General features: G+C 53.4%; 1 protein-coding gene across 2 annotated transcripts in view; it reads right to left on the reverse strand.

Annotated features, from left to right (window-relative positions):
• Positions 1-25,254, reverse strand: part of CCDC88C (coiled-coil domain containing 88C) — a 129,530-nt gene that overhangs the window by 19,736 nt on the left and 84,540 nt on the right. For both annotated transcript variants that reach the window (XM_047861614.1, XM_047861615.1), the window contains 11 exons: positions 23,667-23,851; positions 19,235-19,372; positions 17,128-18,198; positions 15,053-15,180; positions 13,498-13,636; positions 12,260-12,448; positions 10,942-11,103; positions 9,535-9,812; positions 6,483-6,626; positions 4,241-4,427; positions 2,137-2,282 (listed from right to left, as the gene is read on the reverse strand). In XM_047861614.1, coding sequence (XP_047717570.1) covers positions 2,137-2,282; positions 4,241-4,427; positions 6,483-6,626; positions 9,535-9,812; positions 10,942-11,103; positions 12,260-12,448; positions 13,498-13,636; positions 15,053-15,180; positions 17,128-18,198; positions 19,235-19,372; positions 23,667-23,851 — 2,767 coding nt within the window. The remainder of the gene's footprint in view (positions 1-2,136; positions 2,283-4,240; positions 4,428-6,482; positions 6,627-9,534; positions 9,813-10,941; positions 11,104-12,259; positions 12,449-13,497; positions 13,637-15,052; positions 15,181-17,127; positions 18,199-19,234; positions 19,373-23,666; positions 23,852-25,254) is intronic.

Here is a 25,254-nt window from a genome sequence, read left to right on the forward strand (position 1 = left end):
GACTTGGACCTATCCCGATGCCGGTTCCTGAGAACATTCCACGAGGGCAAACTCAAAAGCTTCCGGGGCCAGAGAAGGAGCAAAGCAGGCCTAGAAAGAGCAGGGGGAGCGGTGGGCACGGTAGCCCAAACAGATGGCCACTAGGCAGGGATGCATGAGGCCTACAGGGCAGACCCGCCAATGTTTTCAGAGAAGCCAGAAACTTAGGTCATGAAGCAACATGTCCTGATGTCTAACTATTGGAGATCAGTTCACATTTTCAAAAACACAAAAAGGATCAAGACCCATCTGGACCCTGGGGCTGCCAGAGGGCACTACTGTGCCCTAGGCGAGTCTGGCCTTCCTGATATGAAGGGTGTGCTTCTGGTTTGCTTTATCTCAGGAGTCCCAGGGGCGGTGCCTTCTACACGCACTGCCCACAGGCTGCCACCTGGGTCTCAGCAGCCATGACAGCTCGGAACCCTGGTCTCCTTATTAGAAAAGGAGGCCTCTGAACCAGAGACAGGTACACAGGCCTCTGTCGTGGAGCTGTAGGGGCTCCATCCAAACTAAGGGCTGAGACAACACTGTACAATGACATCCCAAGAGTGACAGCTTCGTGAACCTCTGGCGCCCACCAGGAAGCCCCACTCTGCTCCCAGCCCCTTTGGCTTGATGTCTGTGTTACTCTTCTGTCCTCACTGCCATGCTGCTCAGCCTTCCTCTGTGAGCACTTCCGTGGCTGTCTGGCCCCACAGATGCACAGTAACTCCCTGCGAGCGGGCACTGCACCCCTCCCAGGGCCCAGAACGGTGCTCTCTGTTCAGTGCAGGCTCTGGGAAGCTTGCTAAGCCCCTGGCATTCCGCACTCTCTAATGCAAAACCACCATCAAATCATCCCCCTTGGATACCAGGCTCTTACTCTTCTGGTTAGCACCTACCCAACCCCCTGCTGGCATTTTTTATCAGCTGGGTTACAGACGGCCAACTTCCCTCAGTCCGATCTACCCTAAGTTTACAGCGTGGTTTTCAACGTAAACCATCCTCCAGTAGGTGGCGAGCCACCTCTATAGGATCAAAACCAGAAAAGTAACGAAGCAGCGTCGTTATGCTGGAGAGCGGGCCCAGTGCGGCGGCATTCACTGTGATCACATCCCTCTGCCAGCCAGCTTCCTCTTGCGTTCCCCACGCTGGCCAGCCAGTCCCCCCTCATGAGGAAGGAGAGCCCACCCACCACAGCACAGAGTGGTGAAAATCACCCCAGATCCATGAGATGGATCTCGGATTACTCAACTTCTAAAGCATGAGGTTTCCAGGACCAGGGCTCCTCCTCCAGACCTCTGTTTCCTAGGCCCTGCTAGACCAGCATCCTTTCGGATGATGGCATCCTTCCCGGCAAATCCAAACTCACAAGCTGTGCAGAGAAGCCTTCCACGGCTGAGTGCCCACCTCCTCGTCCAGGCTTCTTTCCGTGCACATTCCCTGCACCCAGAACACTGCTGGGCTCCACCTTCAGGTTCCCCACCTGCCCACCTTCCATGTCCACAAGAGAACCTCATCTCCCCACCACGTTGCCTTCCATGAAGCTCAGCAGGTGCCCAGCACGGAGGTGCTCCTCGCACAACCCCCACCCCTACCAGTTCCTGGCCCCCAGGGAATGGATCTGTGCACCCCATGGGGCCCGTGCCAGAGCTGGCACTTCATTAACACCAGCTGAGGGAGGACAATCACAGCACAGCAACAACCCACTTTGCGACAATCCAGGGGAAAACAGACACAGGTGACAGAAAGACACCAGCTATGGCACCTGTGCTCAGCCTTCCACTTGGATTCTTCCCCGAGGTATTTCTCACCGGCACTGTCATATTTTTAAAAGTGAGCTTAATTCCAAAAGCAGATTCCAAAGCTTCTGGTGTGGGTACTGCCTTTGAAACACAAACAAAAGCTAACCACCACCACTTACAGAAACCCAGAACCATTCCAGGGAAGCCAAGAGAAGGATGTGTTGGTAAGGTGGTCTGTCCCCTTGCCCTCAGGACACCAACAGGCTCGGGGCCATTCCTTGTCCACAGTGTCACAGGTCCTGGATGGGGCCCGGGAAGCTAGAACCTCCCCCTGCCCTTTGCCTACAGGCGTCATTCCCACACGTGCCCTTACATGTACTGCTTCTGCTCCTCGTGGTACTGCTCCTTACTCTCCATGTTCTGCTCTAGAAGCATCTGGTTCTGCTGGCTCAGCAGCTGGATCTGGCTCAGGAGGTGATGATTTTCTTCCTCCAAGTTTCCCTTGAGACGGGAGAGCAGCTACAACACAGATCAACAGCGTTTCAGACACTACGCGATCCCGTGATTCCTCTGCTGGGAATGTGGCTTCCAGGGGAAGGGCCACGTGCACAGGGACGTGCACCCCTCCCTCTGCCAGCGAGAACCTGCCAGGACCAAAAGAGCCAACGGCATGGGAAGAGCTGAACTCCTTTTGCACCTGCCCTGCCCAATCTGGCAGTCACCAGCAACGTGTGGCCACTGAGCTTACAATGCAGCTGGTCTGAACGGAGGTGTGCCAAAGTACACGACAGACTGTGAAGACTTAATGATAGTAAAGAAAAGAACATAGAAGATATTTTTTTGGATACATATCGAAATGATAATGTTTTAGATATGTTAGCCAAACAAAACATACTATGAAAATTAATCCCACCTGTTCTTACTTTTTTAACATGGCTACTAGAAAACGTTAACATGTGCACGTGGCCTGTGCTTTATTTCTGGTGGGCAGCTCTGCTCTTGAAGAGGGTCAGCACACCTTTTCTTCGAAGGACCTGACACTAAGTATTTCAGGCTTTCCAGACTGAAAGGGGGGGTCACCTGTTGCAAAGCTTCAACTCAGTTGCTGCAGCAGGAAGTAGCCACAGACAAAATGTAAGCGCACCGGGTGTGGCCATGTTCCCATAAAACTGCCGACAGACATGGACATTTAAATTTCCTATCATTTCTGGGGGGCCTGGGTGACTCATTCGGTTAAGTGTCCGACATCAGCCCAGGTCATGATCTCACGGTTTGTGGGTTCGATCCCCGCATCGGGCTCTGTGCTGACAGCTAGGAGCCTGGAGCCTGCTTCGGGTTCTGTGTCTCCCTCTCTCTCTGCCCTCCCGCCCTTCCTCCCTCTCTCTCTCTCAAAAATAAACATTAAAAAAATTATCCTTAAGTTTCTTATCATTTCCACTTGACACAAACTGTTCTTTCGATTTCTCCCAACCACTACCACTGTCAAAGACATTCTTAGTTCATAGCCGAATGTATACAAACAGGCAGTGGGCTAGATCTGACTCATGGGCTGAGATCTGCCAACTCCTGCTTCAGAAGATCAGTACGGTTGATGTAGCAGGAAAATCCTAGGCTTTGGCTTCAGACAGAGCTCCATTCCACTACCGTGGACCTCAGTCTGAGGTCTCCTCCGAAACCCTAAAGAACCTCCCTGTGACAACACAGCCTATGGTGGCTGAGACTTCCTCTGGCTTAAAGTCTGGCCCCCACCTCCTCCACATGCCCCTTGCCCCAGCCCAGGGGGCCTTGAGGCACCTGGGCCTTGGTTTCCTCAACTGAGATGTCCCACAGGGCCACCACGAGCTCGAAGGAAAAGGCCTCTGAGAGGATTTCTGGACAAACGAGAGGCAAGAGGAGCTGTGTCCTGGGGATGGTGCCATCCATGGGGAGGGACCCACGGATGAAGTTGGGGAGGGACCAAGTGCTCTTCCCTGCCCAATCCACTTTGGTCTTATCTGTCGCGGGGTCTGCTTACGATTTCATTTGAGATGGTTTTGCTGTCTAAGAAGACAATTTCCAACCTAGTGCACCAAAAGAGAGCTCTGCTCCTCTGGAAACCCAGGCACTCCTGAGTAAGCTCCATCCCAGATGCCCCGGGATACAGGACCTGGAGCCAGAGTCAGCCATTCACGCCATTTCTCGGGAACAGCGTGGATACTGAATTGCAAGGACGAAATTGTAGACACAGACAAGGGGATGGAAATAAGTCTGTGTTCTGCTGTCCCCACGCATGTCTCTGATGCTCGGGGAAGCACAGGGCAGATGGAAAGGTGTTTTCTAATACATCTCTGCCAATCATGGTGTCTGTCTCCCTTTTAAATGCCTCAGTACCCTCTCAGCCCCTGTACCGCCTTCCACAGAGTCTTCGGATGCCGACGCCAGCGCAGACCCATCGCAACCCCACTGGGCCCAGGGCTGTCCACGTCCTGAGGCCTCACCTCGCAGCGGTTGTCCAGCTTGGTCAGCGAGATGTCCATGTTCTGGTGCTGCTCCTTCAGCTCGTCAAACCGTGCCTGCCAGCGGTTCAGCTCCAGCTGTGAGTTGTTCAGGGAGGTTTTCAGCTCCTTGGTGTGGGCGTGCAGCTCCTCATACTCCCCCTTCAGCTGGTGGTGCAGGAAATTGACCCTGGGGGTGGAGAGCCACAGGCCAAGAGCTGAAGAGCTGTCCCTGCTGTGCAGCATTACACAAGATGATAGCCTCTCTGGGCCTCAGTTCTTTCACGTGTAAAATGAGAGGCTTGAACAAAATCAGCAGTTTTCAAACTGCGTCCCTTGGGGTTCTACAAGGGTCCCCCTGGTGTCCTTCCCCTGGGCTGGGGGGACAGAGCGGGTAGGCTCAGACACCTGCTGCAACAGAGTATCACTGCCATCATGTCTTTTGCCTCTAAAGCCTTGGGATATCTGCATATGTACTTGGAAAAAAGGGTTCAGTAGTCAGCGTGTTTTGTTTTGTTTTCTGGAAACAGAACCAGAACATTTTTGCGTCTGGCTCTTCTTCCCAATTTGAAGCTCCTTTCTAACTTCAACTCCTGGGGTAAATAAAATATGAGATGCCAGGGTTTTACAGAAACCCACTAAAATTATCATCATCATGATAACTATTATCTAACTGGGATTTCTTGGGGGGAGATTTGGATCAGAAAGTTCCAGTCACTGAAGGTTCATGGATTTCATTTGGACACAGCTGTGTCTTATTTGGCCCCGCACCCTTCTTTTAAATGGATCAGTGTGCCAACATTTAGAAACTTGAAAGTCTCACATCAGTACTCCGATGTCCCGTTTCTCTTAAGAAAAAAGCATAAAACGGAAAGATGACCTGGTAGCGGTGAGCCTGCCTCGTGGCTGACAACCTTCAGCCGCTGTGTTCTTCCCCACGTCACTGTCAGGCCTATCGCCGACACTCCCTCACCCACGAGCCTGGTCTCCCAGGGCACAGGACACACTGCAGTATGTGGCCCCGGTGCACATTCATGCAAGGACATGGAGACGAAGCAGCTTTATACGGTCATTGTGGTAAGACTGGATTCAAATCCTGACTCTGACATTAAGTGATTTTGAAAAAATCTGCTCATCTCTGAGCCTGTTTCTTATCTGTTAAAAAAGTGGGGTGGGGGGGATAATAACAGTACAGCTGACTCTCGTTATCTGAGGCAGTGATGCTCTGTGAGGTCCCCCAAGATCACTGAACTGGTGGATACTCAACCACTGCTCCTCGGGAAAATGCACAGTACAGGTTCCTGCTCTGGTTACAACATTTTAGTCGACCGATCAAGACATTCCTTATTTTATAGGGGTTTCTGTTTAAAGACACCTCTCGGCCACGGCAGCGTAGATCCTGCCTGAATGGAGCTTATCTAATGTGTACTTTCCCCGTAAGGCCATCACAGCCTTGCACTTAGGAACACGAGACAACACTTCAGTACTCCACTTGGTGGGTATTTTAAATAGTAAAACTGCCACGAAATAAGACAAAAATATGAAAATCCCACGGGTCACAAAAAGGATGCTTATTCACAGTATGAGAACTGACACAGGAAGGCAGAGCATCCTTGTATGTCCTCAGCTGGAAATGTGTGCATCAGGTGACTCAGGTACCGGGCCACCCCGGGCATGTGCATCAAAGCACCATGAGCATCGATTTGGGGGTGACGCATATATTTTAGGAAGGAGGTGAATTCACAACAGGAAACGTGTGAATACTAAGCATCAATGGTGTGTCCTTCATGAGATCGCCGTGTGGCCTACATCAGATGAGGGTCTGGGCCTGATGCAATGTGTCTCTCGAGTCCTTCCATCCCAGCAACAAGCTAGAGCCCCCTCTCAACTGTGCCACCCAGCTGTGAACAGGACAGGGTTTATAAAAATACAGGTCTGCGGGGCACCCAGGTGGCTCAGTCGGTTGAACATCTGACTTCGGCTCAGGTCATGATCCTGCAGTTCATGAGTTCGAGCCTACACGTCGACAGCTCAGAGCCTGGAGCCTGCTTTGGATTCTGGGTCTCCCCCTCTCTCTGCCCCTCCCCAACTCGTGCATACTCTTTCAAAAAGTCAATAAAAAAATTTTTTTAAGTAAAAATATAAAAATACAGGACTGCCAGGGGACCCCCGCTGACCTCCTCTCGGCGGGGCTGAGTGCGTCTACGTGAAATCCCGGATGGCAGCCACCCCACACGGAGCTCACCTGTCCAGCTCTCCCCGCAGCCGCTGGTTCTCACCCACGGCCATGGCGCCCGTCCTCTGCTCTTGCTGCAGTGCCTCCCTCTCGGTGTTCAGAACCTTCTCCCGCTCCTCCAGCTCCGCCTGACGCTTCAGCATGTCGTCGTGCCTGGCGGAGGGGAGCACACCCGCTGGGAGCTGGGCTGGGGCCTTCTTTCCCTCCAGGTACCCAACTCCCCAGAGGACTGTGAAGCTGCCCACAGAAGGCAGGGCCCCTCTGGAGGCTTTCTCTGGCGTCTTTGAGGGGGATGGGGCAGGAACAGGCAGGGCGAGATGCAGGGCAGCAGAAAAACGGAGAACGGTGGCCAGGAGAGGCGTCTGGGCCAGGGGTCTCCTCCAGCCCCACACGTGTCCACAGTCCCTCAGATTCCCCGTCAAACCAGCCATTCCTCCCCGGCCGCCTGGGCTATGTTTCCTGCACTCTGAGCCCTTCCCTTCAGGAGTCATGGCTACATTACTAGGTGGTTCACTAAGCACAAACACATCTACAAGAAACGACAAAATAAACAGCTGAATTCCACCACACTTAACTCTTAATCCCTCTTCACTGGGGCCTGGGTGAGCCCTCCGCCCTCCTCTCCTCCGGAATTGAGTCTCCTTGTTCTTTGCCTGGCCTTGCTGCTGGGACACAGGCTTGCTTGGTGGGGACCTACTGGCTGCCAGTGGCCAATTCTTCATACACACACACACACAGACACACAGACACACACACACACACGCATGCGCGCACAGCCTTTTCTCAGGATCCCCAACCACAGCCCTCCCCTTCCCCTTAGGCTTTTCTCTCCTTCTGCAGCCTCAGTCTCTGGGGGTTACTGTGTAGTTGTCTCTGGAAACCAGCAGAGCACAGGAGGATGGACCCCTTGACAAGCCCAGGCTGTCTTTCCTACTTGCTGGAAACATCCGTGTTCAAAGACGACTCAGGATCTCCCCCAAATCCATGGCAACGACTAAGGCACCACCTTTCAATGGTCCCCATTCGGGCAAATCCCTCCTCTGCAGACCCCCTTCCTTGTCAGACAGTGTGACAGGGTGCCCAACCTGTCTTCACAGCTCCACGCCTGCGCCCACTTATACCACCTGGCTAGAGCCAGGACTAGTCGGGGATCAAAGCCAGAAACCTGCTTAGGCAGCCGTTCAATGACACACTTTTGTGGGGCCTTCTGCCACACTGTGGAGAAGCATAAAGCTGGGAGTGGAAGCTCTGTCTAGCTTTTCAGGTGGTGACATTTCTCAACCAGGCTAACAATTCTGAAAAAAGCCATCCAGGTTTGCAAATTAGGGCCACAGGCAGATATCAGGGCTCCCCAAAACCTGTTTCCCTGTGGTCATGTCTTGGAAAAGCCCACGGGGTATCTGTAACCACTAGTAACCACCTAACTGCAGGACTGATGCCATGTGTCCTGCTCACCAGTGAATCCTGGGTACGAGGCATGGCACTTGGTAAATATCTATTAAGGGAACGAAGAAATGAGCATCCAATTTAAAAAGTGCCATCATCCCTGTGTCCCAAGTACCTACACTCCCAAAGCCATAGCCCCACTGCAGACAGACCAAGGGGGCCTCCAGCCATCTGTCCAGCCAGTGAAAATTCAAGCGACACAGTAGTTCTGCCTGCTGTATTGACAAGGAGCCAGAGGGAAAACAACAGTGAACCCCCTCAAGGCCAGTCCAAACTCCACCTGCAAAAACCTTCACCCTCTAAACAGACACTAAGAATATCATGAGACACGATTAGAACATAGAACAAGATGTTAATGACAAGACGCATAAGTGCCTGGTGAGCAGTGGGCAAGGTTCAGAGCTCTGTGAACACCTTTTGCTCCATTTCATTAGCCAACCGGGAGCATCCCTGGCAAGTCTAGACACAGCACCATGCACACAGTACACGCTCACCAAGTGCCACACGAACCTAGGAGGGGCTCAGGAGGAGAGGGGAGATGGAAATGCCCAGAGGCACAAGACGCTAATTTGGGCTGGAAGGCATAGTGTCTTACTAGGAGCAGATGCTTCGACAGCTCCTGAAGAAAGGAGATGTGGGTGGAGAGAGCAGGTAGAGGACCCCAGAGAGAGGCAAAACAGAAGCAACGGGTGAGTGGATAAATGAATGTCATCACCTCTGTGCCCTCAGCGTCATCAGATGCCCTTACCACTTTGCAGCTCAATGACTAAGACCAGTCAAAGGAGATGCTGCCAGCAAGGACACCTGACAAGCACAGGAAGTGGGTAATCAACTGCTCCCTCCTACACAGCTCCGTGGGCTCGAGTGCCCACCTCTCTGTAGAGACACAGCTCTCTCCTGGGTCAGAGTCAGGTGCACAGCACCCCTCCCACCAGACTCCGGGTCCTGCCCGGAAACACTCAGGGATCTGCCGGGGGACAAGAGCTCGGGCAACGCTAGCTGAATGTACACGAAACCCAGGACCCTGCTTTGTGAAGAGTGCCAAGACCTGTAGGTTTCAGTGCATGTAAATTTTAGGTTAAAAAAGGAAAGGAGGGCAGGCAGGGGGAGAGAGAGGTATGGCTGAGAGGTACACGGGGGTCTCATTACACTGTTCTATTTGCTTTCTATATATTCACAAGCTGCCAAAATCGAAGGCTGGAAAGAAAGCGTCCCAGACCTTGACAGGGAAAACGAGGCTGGGGAAGTCCATGGGAGCGGGTCAGTGTAAGAAACTGCGGGGCAGTTGTGGTGAATTGCCTCCTTCTTCCTGGTTTGGAGAGGAAGGGAGAGGTGGGGGAATCCTTAGGGAAGCAGGAACCCCAAGGCTGGGGATTCCCTGAGCTGGGAGTGGGCACGGCATCCCCTTCTCTACTCGGGGACCCTCCTGTCACTCGGACTCCAGCTGCACAAACTCATCCAACCGCTGGGTGGGACTTTCGATGGACTTCCCTCCAGGAAAGTCTGGGTGTCCCAGACAACGTGAAGCAACGGCCCGAGAGGAAACGCGGGGAAGGCTTGTGGGCAAGGACATGAGCCTGGAGGGGCAGGGGCGCCGCCAGAGGCCCGCACACACCTGTCCCGGAGCTCCTTGTGCTCCAGCTCCAGGTTCCGATGCAGCGTCTTCAGGCAGCTGTGCTGGCGGATGAGGGCCTCGTACTCTGTGGACTGCCGCTCGTGGAGCGCGGCCAGGTGCTCGTGGTCCTGCAGCAGCGCCTCGTAGGCCGCCGTCAGCTGCTCCTGCTGCTTCTGCAGGTTCTCATTCTCGCTCTCCTTGGCCGTCTGCTGGTTCTGGAGCAGCGTGTACTGCGCGGTGAGCGCGGCACTCTGGGAGCTCAGAGTGGAATTCTCCACCTGCCGGGAGGGAGAAGGCTCCGCCTGACCGCGGGCAGGCCCCAGGGAGCCACACGCTCCGTGTCCCCGCTCGCGGTGACCACGCCGTGAGGAGCCGGAGGCAGACACCCGGACAACAGGGACCCTCGGGGCAGCCAACACCCAGCTGCTGAGGACAGTTCCGTCTGAACTTGAGAAACCGCTCTGGAAAGAGGCAGCACCAGACTGTCAGACAGCTCTGGTCCTGCGCCCTCCCTACATGGGACCTTTCAGGGCCAATTATGTCCTTTCTCTGGAGAAGCTCCCGGGCACCCTCTTTGGCTACTTTCACACACCTGTTTCCTAGAACAAGTAGAAAACCAGTGACGTTGTAGAATACCCGGTCACCACCACCAGCCACCCTAACTGATGCTCACAGAACCACCACCCCACAACATCCCAAACTATCAGAAAACTGAAGGGGCAGCACTGCCTGACTCATTCTGGGGCCACTTTTACTGACGTGAAACCCAGACGAAGACCTGGCCACAACCACCACCACCAAAACCAACAACCAATATCCAATTCTGTTATTTTAATACAACAAATTCCAACATCTTTGCCTAATAGTTTCCCGTTTACTGTTCTGACCCATGTTTCAAACGCTTTTCTCAGAAACTGCATTAATGAACGATTAATTCATTTCCTCGCAATGTATTAACCGTAAATAAAAACCAACGTCCTCGAATATGCGGCATGGAATGACAGTTTCACTAGAAGCTCTCAAAAGCCTGGCAGCTACTTGATGCCCTATACGTCCCTCGTGGAGATTAAAAATTCACACTAGCTTAACAGAGACTCTGCCAGGTTTTATAGTACATAAAATCGACTTATTTGAGTCCAGAACCTCTTTTCCAAGTCATTCCTGGTCAAAGCTTATGGAAGAGACTTTGAGAAACAGGCAAGTCCGGGCAGAGCACGTTTCCAGCCCTGCAGCCACGGGCTCAGTCACTGGAAACAAACCCGCACCACCTTCAAAGACCCCCAGGCCGGGCCCCGCTGCTTGCAATGAGCCAACGCAAAATAAATGTGCGGAGACTCTCCCGTGCTCAGAGGAGCCAGTGTGGCGGGCGGGTCTCTACGTGATGCCTGTGGCTGGGCCCTCACTCACCTGCAGCGTGGCCGTCTGGGTCTGCAGCGTGGTGTTGTGCTCCTGCAGGAAGGCGCTCTGTTTCTGCAGTGTCAGGATCTGACTGCTGAAGGCCACGTTCTGGGTCTCTAAGTGCTGCAGCTGTTCCTTGAGCAGCTGCTTCTCTGCCTGCAGAGCTGCGTTCTAGGGGATGAGGAAGCACGGGACCCGTCAGACACCAGCTCGGGAAATGTAACCGGCCACAGGCACTGGGGTGGGAAGCAACACTCAAGAGTTGATGCTATGGGGACTAAAGCCAGAATCCAACAGGTGAGACAAGTAACGTTTCCCTCTTGGAAAAGACAATCAACAGAATTGGGGGGGGGAGGGGAGAGAACTACTTTTTTTTTGGTATGTGCTTTCCAGACAGAAATGCATTCACCTAATGGCGATATGGCTTCAAACCTGAGCATCTGAGTGCAAGGCAAAGGCAAGCTGGGGTTAAAGCCGTGCAGTGACTTCTCTCTGTAATGCTTCTGTTTTCTGCTGAACACCCCACAAGTGCCGTTCTGTGAGCTTCTCCCACAGGACAGGGAGTCAAAGCCTGTGGCCACACCTCACCCCACTCAGGAGCGACAACAGACAGAATAAGGCGGTTCACGTCCCAGCAGATTGAGAGATACCATGTAAAATATGCCACCAACTGGGTCAGGACACACGGGTTACAGTCCAGTGCTGTCCCTTACTAGCATGGGGCCTAGGGTCGAGTCTCTTAAACTGTCTCCACTTTCTCATCTGTCAAATGATGAAGATCATCACTACCCGCTTCACAAGGTTGTTGGGAGAGTCCGACAACATCAGGGGGTTAGACACGCACCGGCAAACTTCTGTAAAGGGACGGACAGAATTCTGCAGTCTTCCAGGCACGTGGTCTCCACTGCAACCACTTACGTCTGCCACGAGGGTGGGAAGACCACACACAATACGTAACAAAGCATATGTCCGTGGGCTGGCAGGCCACGGTCTGTCAACCCCTAGGGGAACAGTGTGTTAACGGGGGCTGGTGTACAAGCCAAGGGCCAAGTCTGACGAGCAGGCAGACAGGGATTCACCATGGGAAAATGTGAACGCGCTCCTTTCCGCTAGAAAGGCTGACGAGATCTCAAATGACAAGTAGCTCATAGGACTTGCCAGGACAACTCAAGAAGTATTCAGCTGGATCTGGGTAAATCTCAACAGATTCTGACGTCTCGTGTCCTTTATGGTAATGGCGGCCTATCACTGGGACAATCAACAGAGTGCACTGCGCGCTCACTCGCCCGCTCTCTCTCAACGACCGCAGCGGGGGCAGCCCACTCACATTCCGTTCCAGCTCGATGGCCCGGTCCTTCACTCGGAGCAGTTCCATGGTGGCTTCCTTGTGGCTGGGTCCCCAGGGCTCCTTCCCCTGGAGACCGGTGACCAGAGTGTCCACAGGGTGTTTGAAAGAGTTCTCCAAGTGCTTCCCTTCCTGCTGGTTCTGCCTGAGGACCTCACACTCGGTCTTCAACTGTGGGGTGGGAGCAGGAAAAGCAGACTTGGGGCAGGAAAAGGCTGGCTCAGAGCTCCGAGTTCGTGGCTAGAGGAGAGCCCCATAGCAAACCCAACCCCTCACCTGGCACCAGTGATAAGCCAGACACCGTCCTTCTGCTCTGCAGGGAACATACATAACCCACCCTGTGCTCCCCCTCCTTCCAGACATCTGCCTCGGTCTCAACTTCAACCACATGACCTTGGCAAGTCTTCTCGCTTTCCCGAGCTTCAGCTGTCCACTCCATCAAATGGAGATGAGCCTGGGGGACGTGGACCGGGTGATGTTACAAAGCCCCTTCCAGCTCTAGAACCACTTTGTTCTAGATTCCTTGTTCAATCACGCAGCCAAGAAATGTGCCAAGGCTTCAAAAAGCAGAAGGGGCGGGGGGTTGGGGGAGTGCCTGGGTGGCTCAGCTGGTTAAGCGTCCAACTTCAGCTCAGGCCATGATCTGTTCTGGAGTTTAAGCCCCGCATCAGGCTCGCTGCTGTCAGTGCAGAGCCCACTTCGGATCCTGTGTCTCCCTTTCTCTCTTCCCCCTCCCTTACTCCTTCTCTCTCTCAAAAATAAATAACCATTAAAAAAAAAAAAAAGCCTTTGCTTAAAAGAAGCAAAGGAGAGCTGGAAGAGCACATATCACCAGGAGTGGACATCCTGATGAAGCACCTGTGCACCCACGCCCACCTGTCCCATGTGAGGGCGCCCAAGAGACTCGAGGCCTCTGTCTGGTCTCGATGCTCATAATCTCACACTGGTCCTCATCAGTGTTCCCGATCTTGCCTAGCAGACTCAGTGCTGCTCTGAATGTGGCCTCCTCTCCTCCCAGGCATCTGATCCTGTCCAGCCCCAATGCACAGGATTGTGATGGTAGCTCCCCCGCTCAGAACCCTGCATCTCAGCACATCTGCTCCGAGAAATGGGCATCCAGGCCGGCCCTCTGCTACCCCCAGGTGAGGGGCTGGAAAAGGTGGGGCAGGGGCCTCATGACTGGGACTTACAGTGTGGCACCGAAGGGGGCCAGATCTTACCACCTGGAGCTCGTTCTGCAACTGGTGGTTCAGGCTGGCCTTTTCTTCCATCTGAGCTTCTAAAAACACAATCTTTTCTTCTTTCAGGGCTAATGTTGTTTTTAATGAGTCATTTCTGTCCTCCAGAATCTTGAACTTTCTGAAAAATACAAAGACACAACTGTACCTATCTGCCTCTTCCACCCACAAGCTCCCAGTCTCCCAGCTACCAACACCTATCTCCTCCATTAAGCTCGTTTTCCCTATTATTCTGCAGCATTTGGCCCAGAAGAACTGTAGGAGCCAAAAGCCATCACCCAGAGCCCTCCCCGGGGCTCCCTGCACACACCTGTGACACCCTCCAATGAGACATCACTGCTGTAGTCTTACAGGCATAGTCTTAGAGGAAGGTATCATCAAGGCCATTTTACAGATGGGGAAACTTAGTCTCAGAAAGGTTAATTAAGCACAGGGCACCTGGGTGGCTCAATCAGTTAAGTATCTGACTCTTGATTTCAGCTCAGGTCATGATCTCACACTTTGTGAGACGGAGTTCTATGTTGGGTTCTGTGCTGACAAGCAAGGAGCCTGTTTGGGATTCTCTCTCTCCTCTCTCTCTCTCTCCCTGCCCCTCCCTGACTCACTTCTCTTTAAAAAGTAAACATTAAGAAGGAAGGAAAGAAGGAAGGAAGGAAGGGAAAGAGAAAGAGAAAGAGAAAGAGAAAGAGAAAGAGAAAGAGAAAGAGAAAGAAAAAGAAAAAGAACAAGAACAAGAAAAAGAAAAAGAAAAAGAGAAAAAGATTAGGCCATTTGCCCAAGACTACAATGCTAGCTAGGTAAGTGGTAGCCTTTTCACCACACCGACAGCGTGTCACATGTTATCTGTCCTGTGGATCTTGTCAGTTACAAGTCCAGGAAAAATCCATGATACTGGATTTCTTTGAACAATGAGACGGTTACTGAAAGAACCGCAGGCAAAGACTACAACGGTTAAATGTTTGAAAATTAAAGGGCTGGGACCAGGAAAAGAGGAATGAATAGGTGGAACACAGGATTTTCAGGGCAGAGAAACCATTCTGTAGGACACTTGGCAGACACAGGTTATTACACAAGGGTTGAAACCCATGGAATGTGCACCATCCAGAGCGGCCTCCAATGTAAACTGTGGACTTCGGGTGATGATGGGTCAGTGGAGGCACATCAAGTGTAACACATACACCACCCTGGTGGGGATATGGATTACAGGGAGGCTATGCCGGGCGGGGGTTGAGGCGGGGCGGCACAGGGCATTCAGGAAATCTCTGTCCCTTCCCCTTAACTTGGCTTTGAGCTTAAAGCTGCTCTAAAAAGTGTATTTAAAAAAAAATTGAGAAGCCTTTCCACTGGACAAGAGAGTCTCCTTTCACCCCTCCCTGCAAACCTCCAGGGAGATGATCTGTAAAGGACACAAGCCCCTCATAAAGACCACAAGACAACAAGCCCCGAAGTAGGCAGAGTGAACAGAGCTCTGGAGCTGGGAGCGTGCAGCGTGCAGCCCCGGGTAAGAGTCCACAGACCGCGGCAGGGAGGTCCTCACGTGTCGCCATGGCTGCTCTCGTCCTGTAGCAGCAGCTCCTTGTGGAGGCCGACCTTCTCCAGCCCCTGGCTCAGTTTGTCCAGCTCACTGGTCAGCTGCTGGCTCTTGAGCTTCTCCAGCACCAGGTCCTGCCAGGACAGGGAGAGGATGCGTGTGGGACGGGAGCCCAGCACGGAGGGCCTGACGTAGGCCCTTCTCAAGACCGAAGAGCCGTCTTCCCCGAGTCATGGCTGACTCAGGTGTCCTGAGGGCTGAGCAGACAGTTCCACGGGACAGGTGAACCCCAGGGACGTCTTCCAAAGGGAAGGGACAGACGCGCTTTCTCAGCCTCCCGGCCTCCATGGTGATACGGGAAGGACGTGTGTTTGTGCAACGCCATTTATGTTGACCTTTGAGTAGGAGCTTTGAATTCTAACACGATTACCTTTTCTGTGCAGTAATGGAATTAAATGCTCCTTGCGGAGAATTTGGAACAGAAAAAAGGACAAAAGAGATAAAGATTTTACTAAAAACTCTGGTTGTGGTTTATTCTGCAAAAGCAGTTGCTCTCATTTAGGTGGTTTACTTACTGTATGTAGATCCCCCTTCTTACTCCCACCCATCTTCGAAGCTCTCCAGGCAGGTACTGCTCTCTGCCCAGTGCCCCAGCTACCTGGCATGCAAGCTGACCCCCCACCAAATCCTCAGGCCTTCGACGGCTGTGTGACAGCATGGCGCTCGCCCAACACTCCATCAGCTCACCCCAAATGTCCCAGCTACCCGGTAGCTCTGGCCAGTGAGTGGTGGGTGGACATGCTGTGGGTCACCTCCTGGCTGCAGCACAGCAGAGCCGGTGTGTGACCTTCCAGCTGCCTTTGTCCTGCCTCAGCAACTGCCCAAGCCCTGTGATGAGAAGGCGGAGCCATAAATCAAAGCAGCCTGGACTGCTGAGTCACAGCACAGATGACAGGCTCCTGGGGAGTCACCTGGACTCTCACGAATGAGAAGTCAGTCCCTGGCATGATGAGCCGCTATGACTCCGGGCTTGAGTGTTACCACGGCAGAACTTATCTTCTGCTTCCAGAGACAGGGACTAGGGGTCATATTAGTGAACTCCGTCTCCCATAGCCTTACGATCTTCCTGTACATGAACATGGAGACATCCCTGTGTTCACCAAATCTATTTCCTTTTCTCCCCTGGCACACCGCTGAAACATGTTCCCCAGCCTCGCCTGAAGCTAGGTGCAGCCGTGTGACCGGGTTCTGCACAGTGGAGTGCAATCTTTCTTACCCACTGTCTTCCTCATTTACTGCCACAGTCAGAAGAGGACTCCACTGCGGGATGGCCGAGCCACAGGACGGGAGAAACCAGGTGCCCAAGTCACTGAATTTAAGGCTGTCCATGAACAGCCACACTCAACTCCTACCTACGTGAGACTCAACTTCTGTGCCGGGCCATTCAGATGCCAAAGTCATTTACTAAAGCAGTTTATTCCCCCTCAAACACTGAAGGAACCCCCAGAGGGCCCATGCAGTAAATACTGGGGTAACAGTAGGATGCCAACTTAGCAAGAAACTTTAAGATGTTCATACCCTTAGAACCCCTACTTTTGCTTGTAGGAATATAGCCTGAGAAAACAGATATATGTATGCAAGTGTCCAGTGGTATCTAAAATAATGAAAAGAATTGGAAAACCACCTAAACGTCCAAAAACTAATTGCAGTAAATCTACAGCATTAAAACCCTGTAGCCATTAGAAATCCATGGCTTCAATCTTACTTACTGTAATGAGAAAAGAAAGGCAGGGTAAGTAAACAACAGAAGAGCTTAGGATGCAGGGACGCACGATATCAAGCGTGTGTATGTACAAATGCACACGGGGAATGACGGGATAAAATTGGCCAGACTATGAGCAGTGGTCATCTCTGGGCAGGGAGATTAGAACCAGTGCTTTCCCTTTGTTCTTCGCACCGGCAGACCTTATTCTGTTCGGAATCAGGGAGGACACACACACACACACAGTCTCACGTCTGCTCGGGAGGCACACACCCCCACCCCCTCACCACAGGGGAGGGGCCTGCCGGTGCCAGCTCACCTCTCTCAGGGTGGTCAGTGTCCTCGTATGCATGGTGACTTGCTTGGTGAGGTCCCTGTTGTCCCTCTCCAGTTCCTTCAGCTTGCTGGCCGCATCCCTGCAGCGGGCCAGCTCCTTGTCCAGGGCGCGGCTCTCCCTCTCGGCGGCAGACAGCTTTGCGGTGCTGTCGTCTAAGACCGCCTCCTTGAGCTCCACCTGCTGCCACAGCCGCTTTGCCTCCTTCTCCAGCAGCTTCTTGTCTTTCTCCAGCTGGGCCACCTCCTGCTCCAGGGCCTTCCTGTCCTTCTCAGCCCTCTCCAGCTGCTTGTGGGAGAGCCGAAGGGCCTCCAGGTCGCGCCGCAGGACCTGGTTTTCGGCCTCCAGCTCGCCGAGCTCTTGCTCCAGGGCCTGGGACTTCTGGCTGCTGCTCTCCAGGGTCTGCTGCAGCCGCAGGTTCTCGGCGCTCACGCCCTGGTAGCTGAGCTCCAGGCGCTCAGACTTCTTGCTCAGGGCCTTCAGCAGCTCCACGTTCTTCCTCAGCTCCTCCTTCTCCCGCTCGAGCTCCTGGTTCTCCCTCTCGATCTGAGCCATCTTGGCACTGGTGAAGCGCATGGTCTCCACCATCCTGCGCAGCTCCAGGTTCTCCTCGTCCAGCTGCTTGTTGTCCCGCTCCAGACCCTCGAGCTGCAGGGACACGTTCTGCAGGGTGTCCAGCGACTTCCTGAGCTTCCGGTTCTCCAGAGCCAGGCCCCGACTCTCGCGCTCCAGGGCGTCCACCTTCTCGGTGGCGGTCTTCAGGGAGGCCACCTTCTTGGCCAGCTTCTCGTTGTCCTTCTCCAGCCGGTGCAGCTCCTTCTCCAGCTCCTCCACTCGCTCCACCTTCTCCTTCACCTGTTCGAAGTCCTTGTGCAGCTGCTGCTTCTCGAATTCCAGCTTGCTGAGTCTGCTGCTGGTCTCCGTCACCGTCTGGTGGAGGGCTTTGTTCTCCTTCTCGATGTCCTTCACCCGGGCCTCGCTGCTCACCTGCGACCTCTCCCGCAGCGTCCACACCGCTTGGTTGAGATGATCCTTTTCTTGCTCGAGATCCTTGATCTGCGGAGAAATACAACGCGAATGACACACGAGGTGGCTGTTGCGTGGATAAATTTCAGTGACCTGGGTCCAAACTAGGAGAATAAATTGTAGGCCCCTGAAGGACCACCCAGAGCCATCCCATTGCTTCCCAGGCCAAGGTCAAGGGCAGTCATTACTCAGTTCAAGCCAAACACATCCACAGCAGTCACAGCGATTCACAAATGTAAACCACTTCTCTTCCTCTTATTTACAAGAATGAGAACGAAAGGGATTTCTCTGGTACTCCTCATCCTGGGCAGCAAGACCCCCACGACCTGAGCCTGCCACCTGTGGCCTCCCCGTATGCCACTCTCCCCCGGTGCGGATGCTGCATGTGATGTTCCCTCTGCCTTGAACACTCCCCCATCTTCCCCCCCACTGATCTACAGCATCTCTGTCCCCTCCTCGTCCTTCAGGCTCAGGGAGAGTGTCAGCTCCATGACTTGAACATGCCTGGCACCCAGCAGGATGCTCTCCCTGGGCACCGTGACCTTTTTCCCGCCCATACTTTGGGGATGTGCAATAGCTAGGCCTGGCAGGACAGGTAGAGAGAGGCCTGGCTTCTGGCTGGCATCACTGAGCCACTGCACCAGCACTGCGTTGCCCACCCTGGACCTCTTATAGCGTGAGCCAAATAAAGCTCAAAGGTTTGCCAGGGTTTTCTGCTAGGACACGACAGACATTTACAGCTGGATCTGTTCTTCGTCCTGAGGGGCCGTCCTGTGCACTGCAGGCCATCTGGTCTCCACCCACAGGCCACGCGCACCTTTTCTCTCCTCCCCCAAATCACGACAATCAAAACCAGGACTGCCGTTGTCACTTGGGAGGCAAAAGCTGACCCCTGTTCCTACACTGTCAGCTAAAAATGGCTGGTTTGAGGGCAGCTAAGCTGGGTCAGTGGTAACACACATATCACTCATCAATTACCGGAAGTGGCTATAATCCTGGACTCTTCCCCTTGTAGGCAGAGTTCCCAAGACAGGTGAGAAAGAACATTCATCCCGGAGGCACCCACCTGCCTGGCTCTGTCGGCCTTCAGGGTCTCCATGTCACTCTGCAGCTGCTCCTTCTCTTTGATCAGCTCCTCACTCAGGGTCTCCAAATCCTGGTTGCTCTGCTTCTCTCTCTCCAGCTGGGTCTGTAACTTTTCAATCTGTAGAGCCAGAAGACCCAGCCAGTGCAAAAGTCACTTTCACAAAGTGAACGAGGTTTTAAGACAAACCAAAACCCTGCCAGCCTCACAGAATACTTGCACAGGCTTCTTCTCAAGGAAAAACATCCAAGTGCTGTTCCGTAGCAATCTCAACTCTTAGCTCACACCTTGCGCTTTCGGCTCAGGGAAGAGGGGAGGGTCCTGGGCACCAACCAACCAGTCAGCCTCCCTCTCACCCCACCCCTGCTCATCCTCACTGCCAAATGTTCTTAGCCACACCCAGGTCCCTCGCTTCTGTCTCAGGCCTTGTCCACGCTCTCAAGGGTCAGAGCACATGCTCTAGGGGCCACCAGCCACCACTGCTGGATGCCCTGCAGGGACTTTGGACTCACCCTCCTACCCTCTCCTTCACAAAGGCCACCTAAGTTGGGGACACACCTGTTCACCCAGCTGCTCAGAGCAGTCTTCTGATGCATCTCTCCTTCCACTTTCACCCTCCAATAAGTTTGTCAGCAAGTCCTGTCCTCTCTACCTGTGCCCCTCCCCCTCCACATGCCCCCTGACTACCCCAGGCCTGACCATGTTCCATCTTTTTTTTAAAGTTTATTTATTTTTTAGAGTGTGTGTGTGTGTGTGCATGCGTGCAAGTGGGGGAGGGGCAGAGAGCATGAGAGAGAGAGAGACAGACAGACAGAAACAGAGGAGGAGGATCCCAAGCATTGTCAGCACAGAGCCCAACTTGGGGCTCAAACTCATGTACCGTGAGATCATGACCTGAGCTGAAATCAAGAGTTGGATGCTCAACTGACTGAACCACCCATGCACCCCTGGACCACACTCCCATCTTGCCTGGATGACCACCTGTATCACCTCCTGGGTGCCATGCTCTTGGCTAAGACCCACCAGCGACCATCCTTCCTAAACATGAACTACCTAGCTCAGGGCTTATCACACTTTATCATGCCCGATACCCACATTTATCATCGTGGTAAATGCAGATTCTGACTTGGCAGGCTGAAGGCAGGGCCTACAACTCAGCTCCCAGGTGATGCCCATGTCACCTTTTGCAGTCTGAGGGCTTCGTGGGGGCTGCTGTCCCTCCCTGCCAACCCCAAACTCCTTATCACTGGGGACAGGAGTTGGGGAAACGGCACTGACTGGTGTCAGAGGGACACGGGTTCAGAGTCTGGTCCCTTGCTGCTAACAACAGGACCATGATGAGCAAATTTCAGTAAATGACATTGGGCCAGTGGCGTCCATCTTCATGAGCTATCCCATCAACTGCTCAGCACGCATCTGGCAGGTGTCAGGTGTGCCAATGTCAGCAGACCCTCCCCAAGAGCATCCTGCCAGTGACGGGTAAGGGAACAGGCAATTATTACTGACCATCATGCAGTGGACGACTCTGGGCCAGAGCAACTAAGTGATTTGCCCAAGGCCTCACAGTGAGGACACAGCAGGGCTAGGATGCACACCAGTGGGTGACCCCAGACCTGCTCCCAGGCACTGTCAGCAGTCTGTGGTGCGTGCCCCCTGCTTTCCCAGCTCACCCGCTGACCTCACTGGTAATCCTTTACCCTGGCTGCCCCTTCTCTCCTGGAGAAAGGAATGTTCTTCCAGCCTCTGCATTTCTGATTGTTCTTGCTTCTAGTCTGAAGACACGATGTCCCCACATCCCACCTATCACTGCTGGATGCCCACTGCCATCTTTCTCCCTTTCTGGTTCTTTCTGCCATGGAATTGGAGCCCCTATTCTTACCCATCCCCGACGGACCGCAGTGGCCCTGGGGGAGCTCGCGGGGCTAAGATGTGAGCTGGCTGTAGGCCTGTCAGCCCTGAGAGGGCTTCCCATCCTTCCTCAAGTACCTGGCTCAGGTTATGGACTCCCAGAGCATGTGGGTGCCAAGGGCCTTCCCCTTAGCTCCAGATCTGTACACACCCTCAACGGGTTGCTGTCCTGTCTCTGAAACTAAGGATTCTTTACTTCTTAGCTCAAGGCGTTCAACTTGCAAGGTATTGACATAGTTATAGTCACGAGGGCAGGGCAGTTTCTCTAAGTCCCATGAAAATTTCATTAATTAGAAGGAAGACATTAACTTTGGGGAACAATGGTTCCCACAGACATCCCGAACCTAAGCAAGCTTGCAGCCTGGGCTACGTGCAGGATGATGGGAGAGCCGGGCTAGCGTGGCAGGGGGCGGGAGGGGCCTCCAGGTCACTGTGTCCTGGTTGGCCCTTAACCCTCCTTTGTAGACACCTCCCAGGGTAGCTGTGCTGTCTGGACTCGTCCCAAGGCGGTGCCCTCCCTTGTTCCAGGAGTCACTGTTGGGGATGTGTCCCCTGTGGGGCTCAGCCGGGTTGGTGGTTCACCTATTGACCAAGAAATGCCAGCTGGTGACTGAGACACACTCCATGGAGAGAAGCGCAGAGTGAGGTGACCAAGGCTGGGGAAAGGCAATTCCAGAGGAGCTGACGGGCTCCCTCCGGTGTTCTGTACCAAGCTGGATGGTGCGGAGAGAACGTAACTACCCACGCTGGGTCAGAACAGATCCAGCCAGACCCCGGGCAGGCTGAGGACAGGGAGAAGAGGTGCTCCAGTGGGCAGAAGGACTCCCTCCCCAGGGCTCCTGGCTCCGGACACAGGATGGCTCCAGTCTGGGAACAGTGGCAACTCCCTTTTACCAGGGATGCTGTGCCAAGATATGCTCCCATAGGCTGTGGCAGGGAGGGCTGCTATCCCCCCGGAGAAACGATCCAGAGAGGAAGCAGGAGGTGGGACTGAGAGACGGGGGCTCAGAAATAATGCTGGGCAGGCAGCACCCACTGCCGGTCCTGTCTGTGCAGAGGAGGGACCAGGGTGGACCCCAAGGGGAGGGAAAACCTCTGAGGCTGGCTGGGAGCTGGGCCAGCAAGATTTCAGCACAGCATTCTACGGCAGACCCGTGAGGACCTGTGGAGTTGAAGGTTCTCATTTCTCAAAAGGTCAAAAAAAAAAAATTTTTTTTTTTAATCTTGGCTGAGGTCAGACTGCCATTTATAAAGACATTTCCTGTGCTAGGCCCATGTGAATCTAAACACCCAAACCGTCTAGTCGCCCTCCACACGCTGCTCTGCATTAAGACACAGAGCACAAGAGAGTGTGTGTTCCATTGTCCTATGAGAGATGACAGACTTTGGCACCTACCACGCTGCGGAGCACACAATGCTTCAAAGGGACCAGAAGGGTGAGTAACCGAGCCTGGGAAGTCCCAGGAGGGGATGGGAGAGACCATTTCATAGAAGGAGGGGATGCCCCAAGCCTCCCCCAGAGAGGAAGTGCAGGCAGGGCCAGCACCAGTGGACCCCAGTCTCTTGTCTGCAGCTCAAGCTCCTCCCCCTGCCGGTGCAACCTCAGTCAATGACACTGGCCAGACAGTGGGCAGGTCGGGACAGACACCCAGATACCCAGAAGCGTTGGCCCTGCACGGTGGTCAGCGGGCAAGAGCACTCTTGTCCTCTCCCTCAGCTGCAATCTGGCAGGTGGTGCGTGGATAGCCCACGACGCAGGTGCGCTGTCTGTAGTGTGGGTGACGTCTACTGAGGCCCTGTGACCAACACATGCAGGCAATCCCTGGCTCTCAACTGCCTTTTCGTGGACCCGATCCGCATCCCCTGTGCAAACAGGGGTCCTCGTAACTGGAGAACAAAGACGGTTTGGGAGCCTCTGTCTGTCCTCCCAGAGGTTTGGGCTCTACAGTGCTAAATCAAAGACCCAGCAGTTGTCCTGAAAGGCAAATGCAATTTGGCCATTCTTCTTCCTCACCCCATAAACCAAGAGAAAGAGGTGTGCTCTGACCTTGTGTTACCACCAACAATGCCCTAAAATAGTCAATCAGTGTCCTATACACACACGCACGCAGGCATGTCTGACATCACCGATTCCTCTTCCCGTGCCCCGTCCTATGCTTTTTAACAGTGCGTTCTTTTCATAGAGCACTTACTATGTATGTGCCCGACTCTACTTACAATAACCCATAAAATCCTTACAACCCCCATTAACCCCATTTCGCAGATGAAGACAAGGCACACAGAGGTCTAGTCACACTAGGGCCACATTTGCATTTGTGGTGCAGGGACAAGCCATGCTGCCTCTGGTCAAGGACACGCTTATCCCTCTATTATAATGAACTGTGCCTGCAGTGGATTCTGCATTTTTCCCAACTGTGCACACTCACCAACACCTGAACGCTCTGCCTGGCTGCACATTATAGACAAGGGCTGGGGGAGGAGGTCGCCCACCCTCGGCTGGGGTTACCTTCTTGCTGAGCTGGTGGTTCTCCTTCTCCAGCTCTCCACACTTCAGGCTGCTCTCCTCCAGCGCCAGGGATGCATCCCGCAGCCCCTGGATGGTGCTCTGGAGGCTCTGGTTCTCCTTCTCTAGCTTCAGGATGCGGCTGGAGGCACATTCGTTCAGCTCAAACACAAATGACTTCCGGGAGGCTGAAACACAAAGTCGGGTCACAGTCCAGGTTCCAGGAGAGACTCTGCTTCCACTCTCTTCCCCACCCCGGGATCAGCTGGGTGCCTCACCCCCAGTCCATGCGGTGCTGCTATGGTCAGCACGCTAGAGACCTTCTCCGGTAGTTCCAGCCCTCTGCCAGCTCAGCTGGGGTCTGGCGGAGCAACCAGGAGCTTAACGAGAAAGCAGCTCATAGAGGAGGGGCCAATGTAAAAGTCACAGACTAAGTGCTGGGAACTGTTTTTACCAAGCTGCTAACTTGACTGTGCACTCAAGGACTGTACAGACCAACAGAGATGGCAAACAGGTGACATTTCTGGGCCAGTTCTGGGAGGTTCAGCAGGAGGAACATGATAATTGACTAGTTATGTCTGCCACAAGTGGTCAGCAACTGTGTGGGGATGTATGCCAGGTACTTGCCATCCTTTTGACAGAGATTTTGTAATTTCACAATTGTACTGGAAAAAAATGAGATGGTATATATAAATTGCTTTAAAATTCTAAGTGAGATGAAAATGTGAGCCAAAGACAGAAAAAGGCAGATTATCTACTCTGCTTCTAAAACAGCTCAGATACAAATAAATGAAGAAGGGGGCACAGACCCAAGAGTTGGGGGACAGGAGTTCTTGGCCCCATCCTGCCATAGCAGGTGAATAATATTAGGTAACTTAAGGGGCTTTTCTGGAAAGGAAAAAGGAATGTATGTGAAAGCCCCTGAGAGAAGGGATCAGGGCTGTCCTGTCCTCTTCTGTCCCGTGAGAACCATGCTCAGCTCTGGGAGCCTTACCACACTGTATGGCTAATATGGCCTCCCCCACCTGCTGCTTACTCATCACGCTAGGGCCTGGAGGTACCAAGAGCTGAAGGCTTTCATAGCAAGCACATCAAGCTGGGGAAAAAAACGTGTGTTTGGATCCCCTGCATGATCCTAAGAACTGGAAGGCATCCACATCCCTCTCTGAGGTCTCTTCACCCACCGAGGACAGCAGTACAGACCCAACAAACCAGAAGGGCCTCAAGACCACAGGCAACAACAGGCATGCAGCAGTGGAGGTGGATGGAGTGTCCGCAGTGCTGACCATCCCCGCACTAACACACCCATGAGCACATGTGCTCTCGATGTGCAAAAACGTGTGCACAGAGGGCTGTCTCAACTGCGCTACGAATCCAACTAACCTGACCTAAAACCCCACTGACTCAGAACCTGTGATCACTGGGACAGCATTCATGGGAAATATCACATTTTTCATTGTGGTGCAATATATAGAACATAAAATTTACCATTTTAATCGTTTTCAGTACAGTTCTACGGCATTAGATACATTCTCGCTGGTTAGATTCAACCGCCCCCACCATCCATCTGCAGACTTTGTCATCATCTCAA

The sequence above is a fragment of the Prionailurus viverrinus genome, chromosome B3 (assembly GCF_022837055.1).
Source record: "Prionailurus viverrinus isolate Anna chromosome B3, UM_Priviv_1.0, whole genome shotgun sequence".
In the NCBI taxonomy this organism is placed as follows: domain Eukaryota; kingdom Metazoa; phylum Chordata; class Mammalia; order Carnivora; family Felidae; genus Prionailurus; species Prionailurus viverrinus.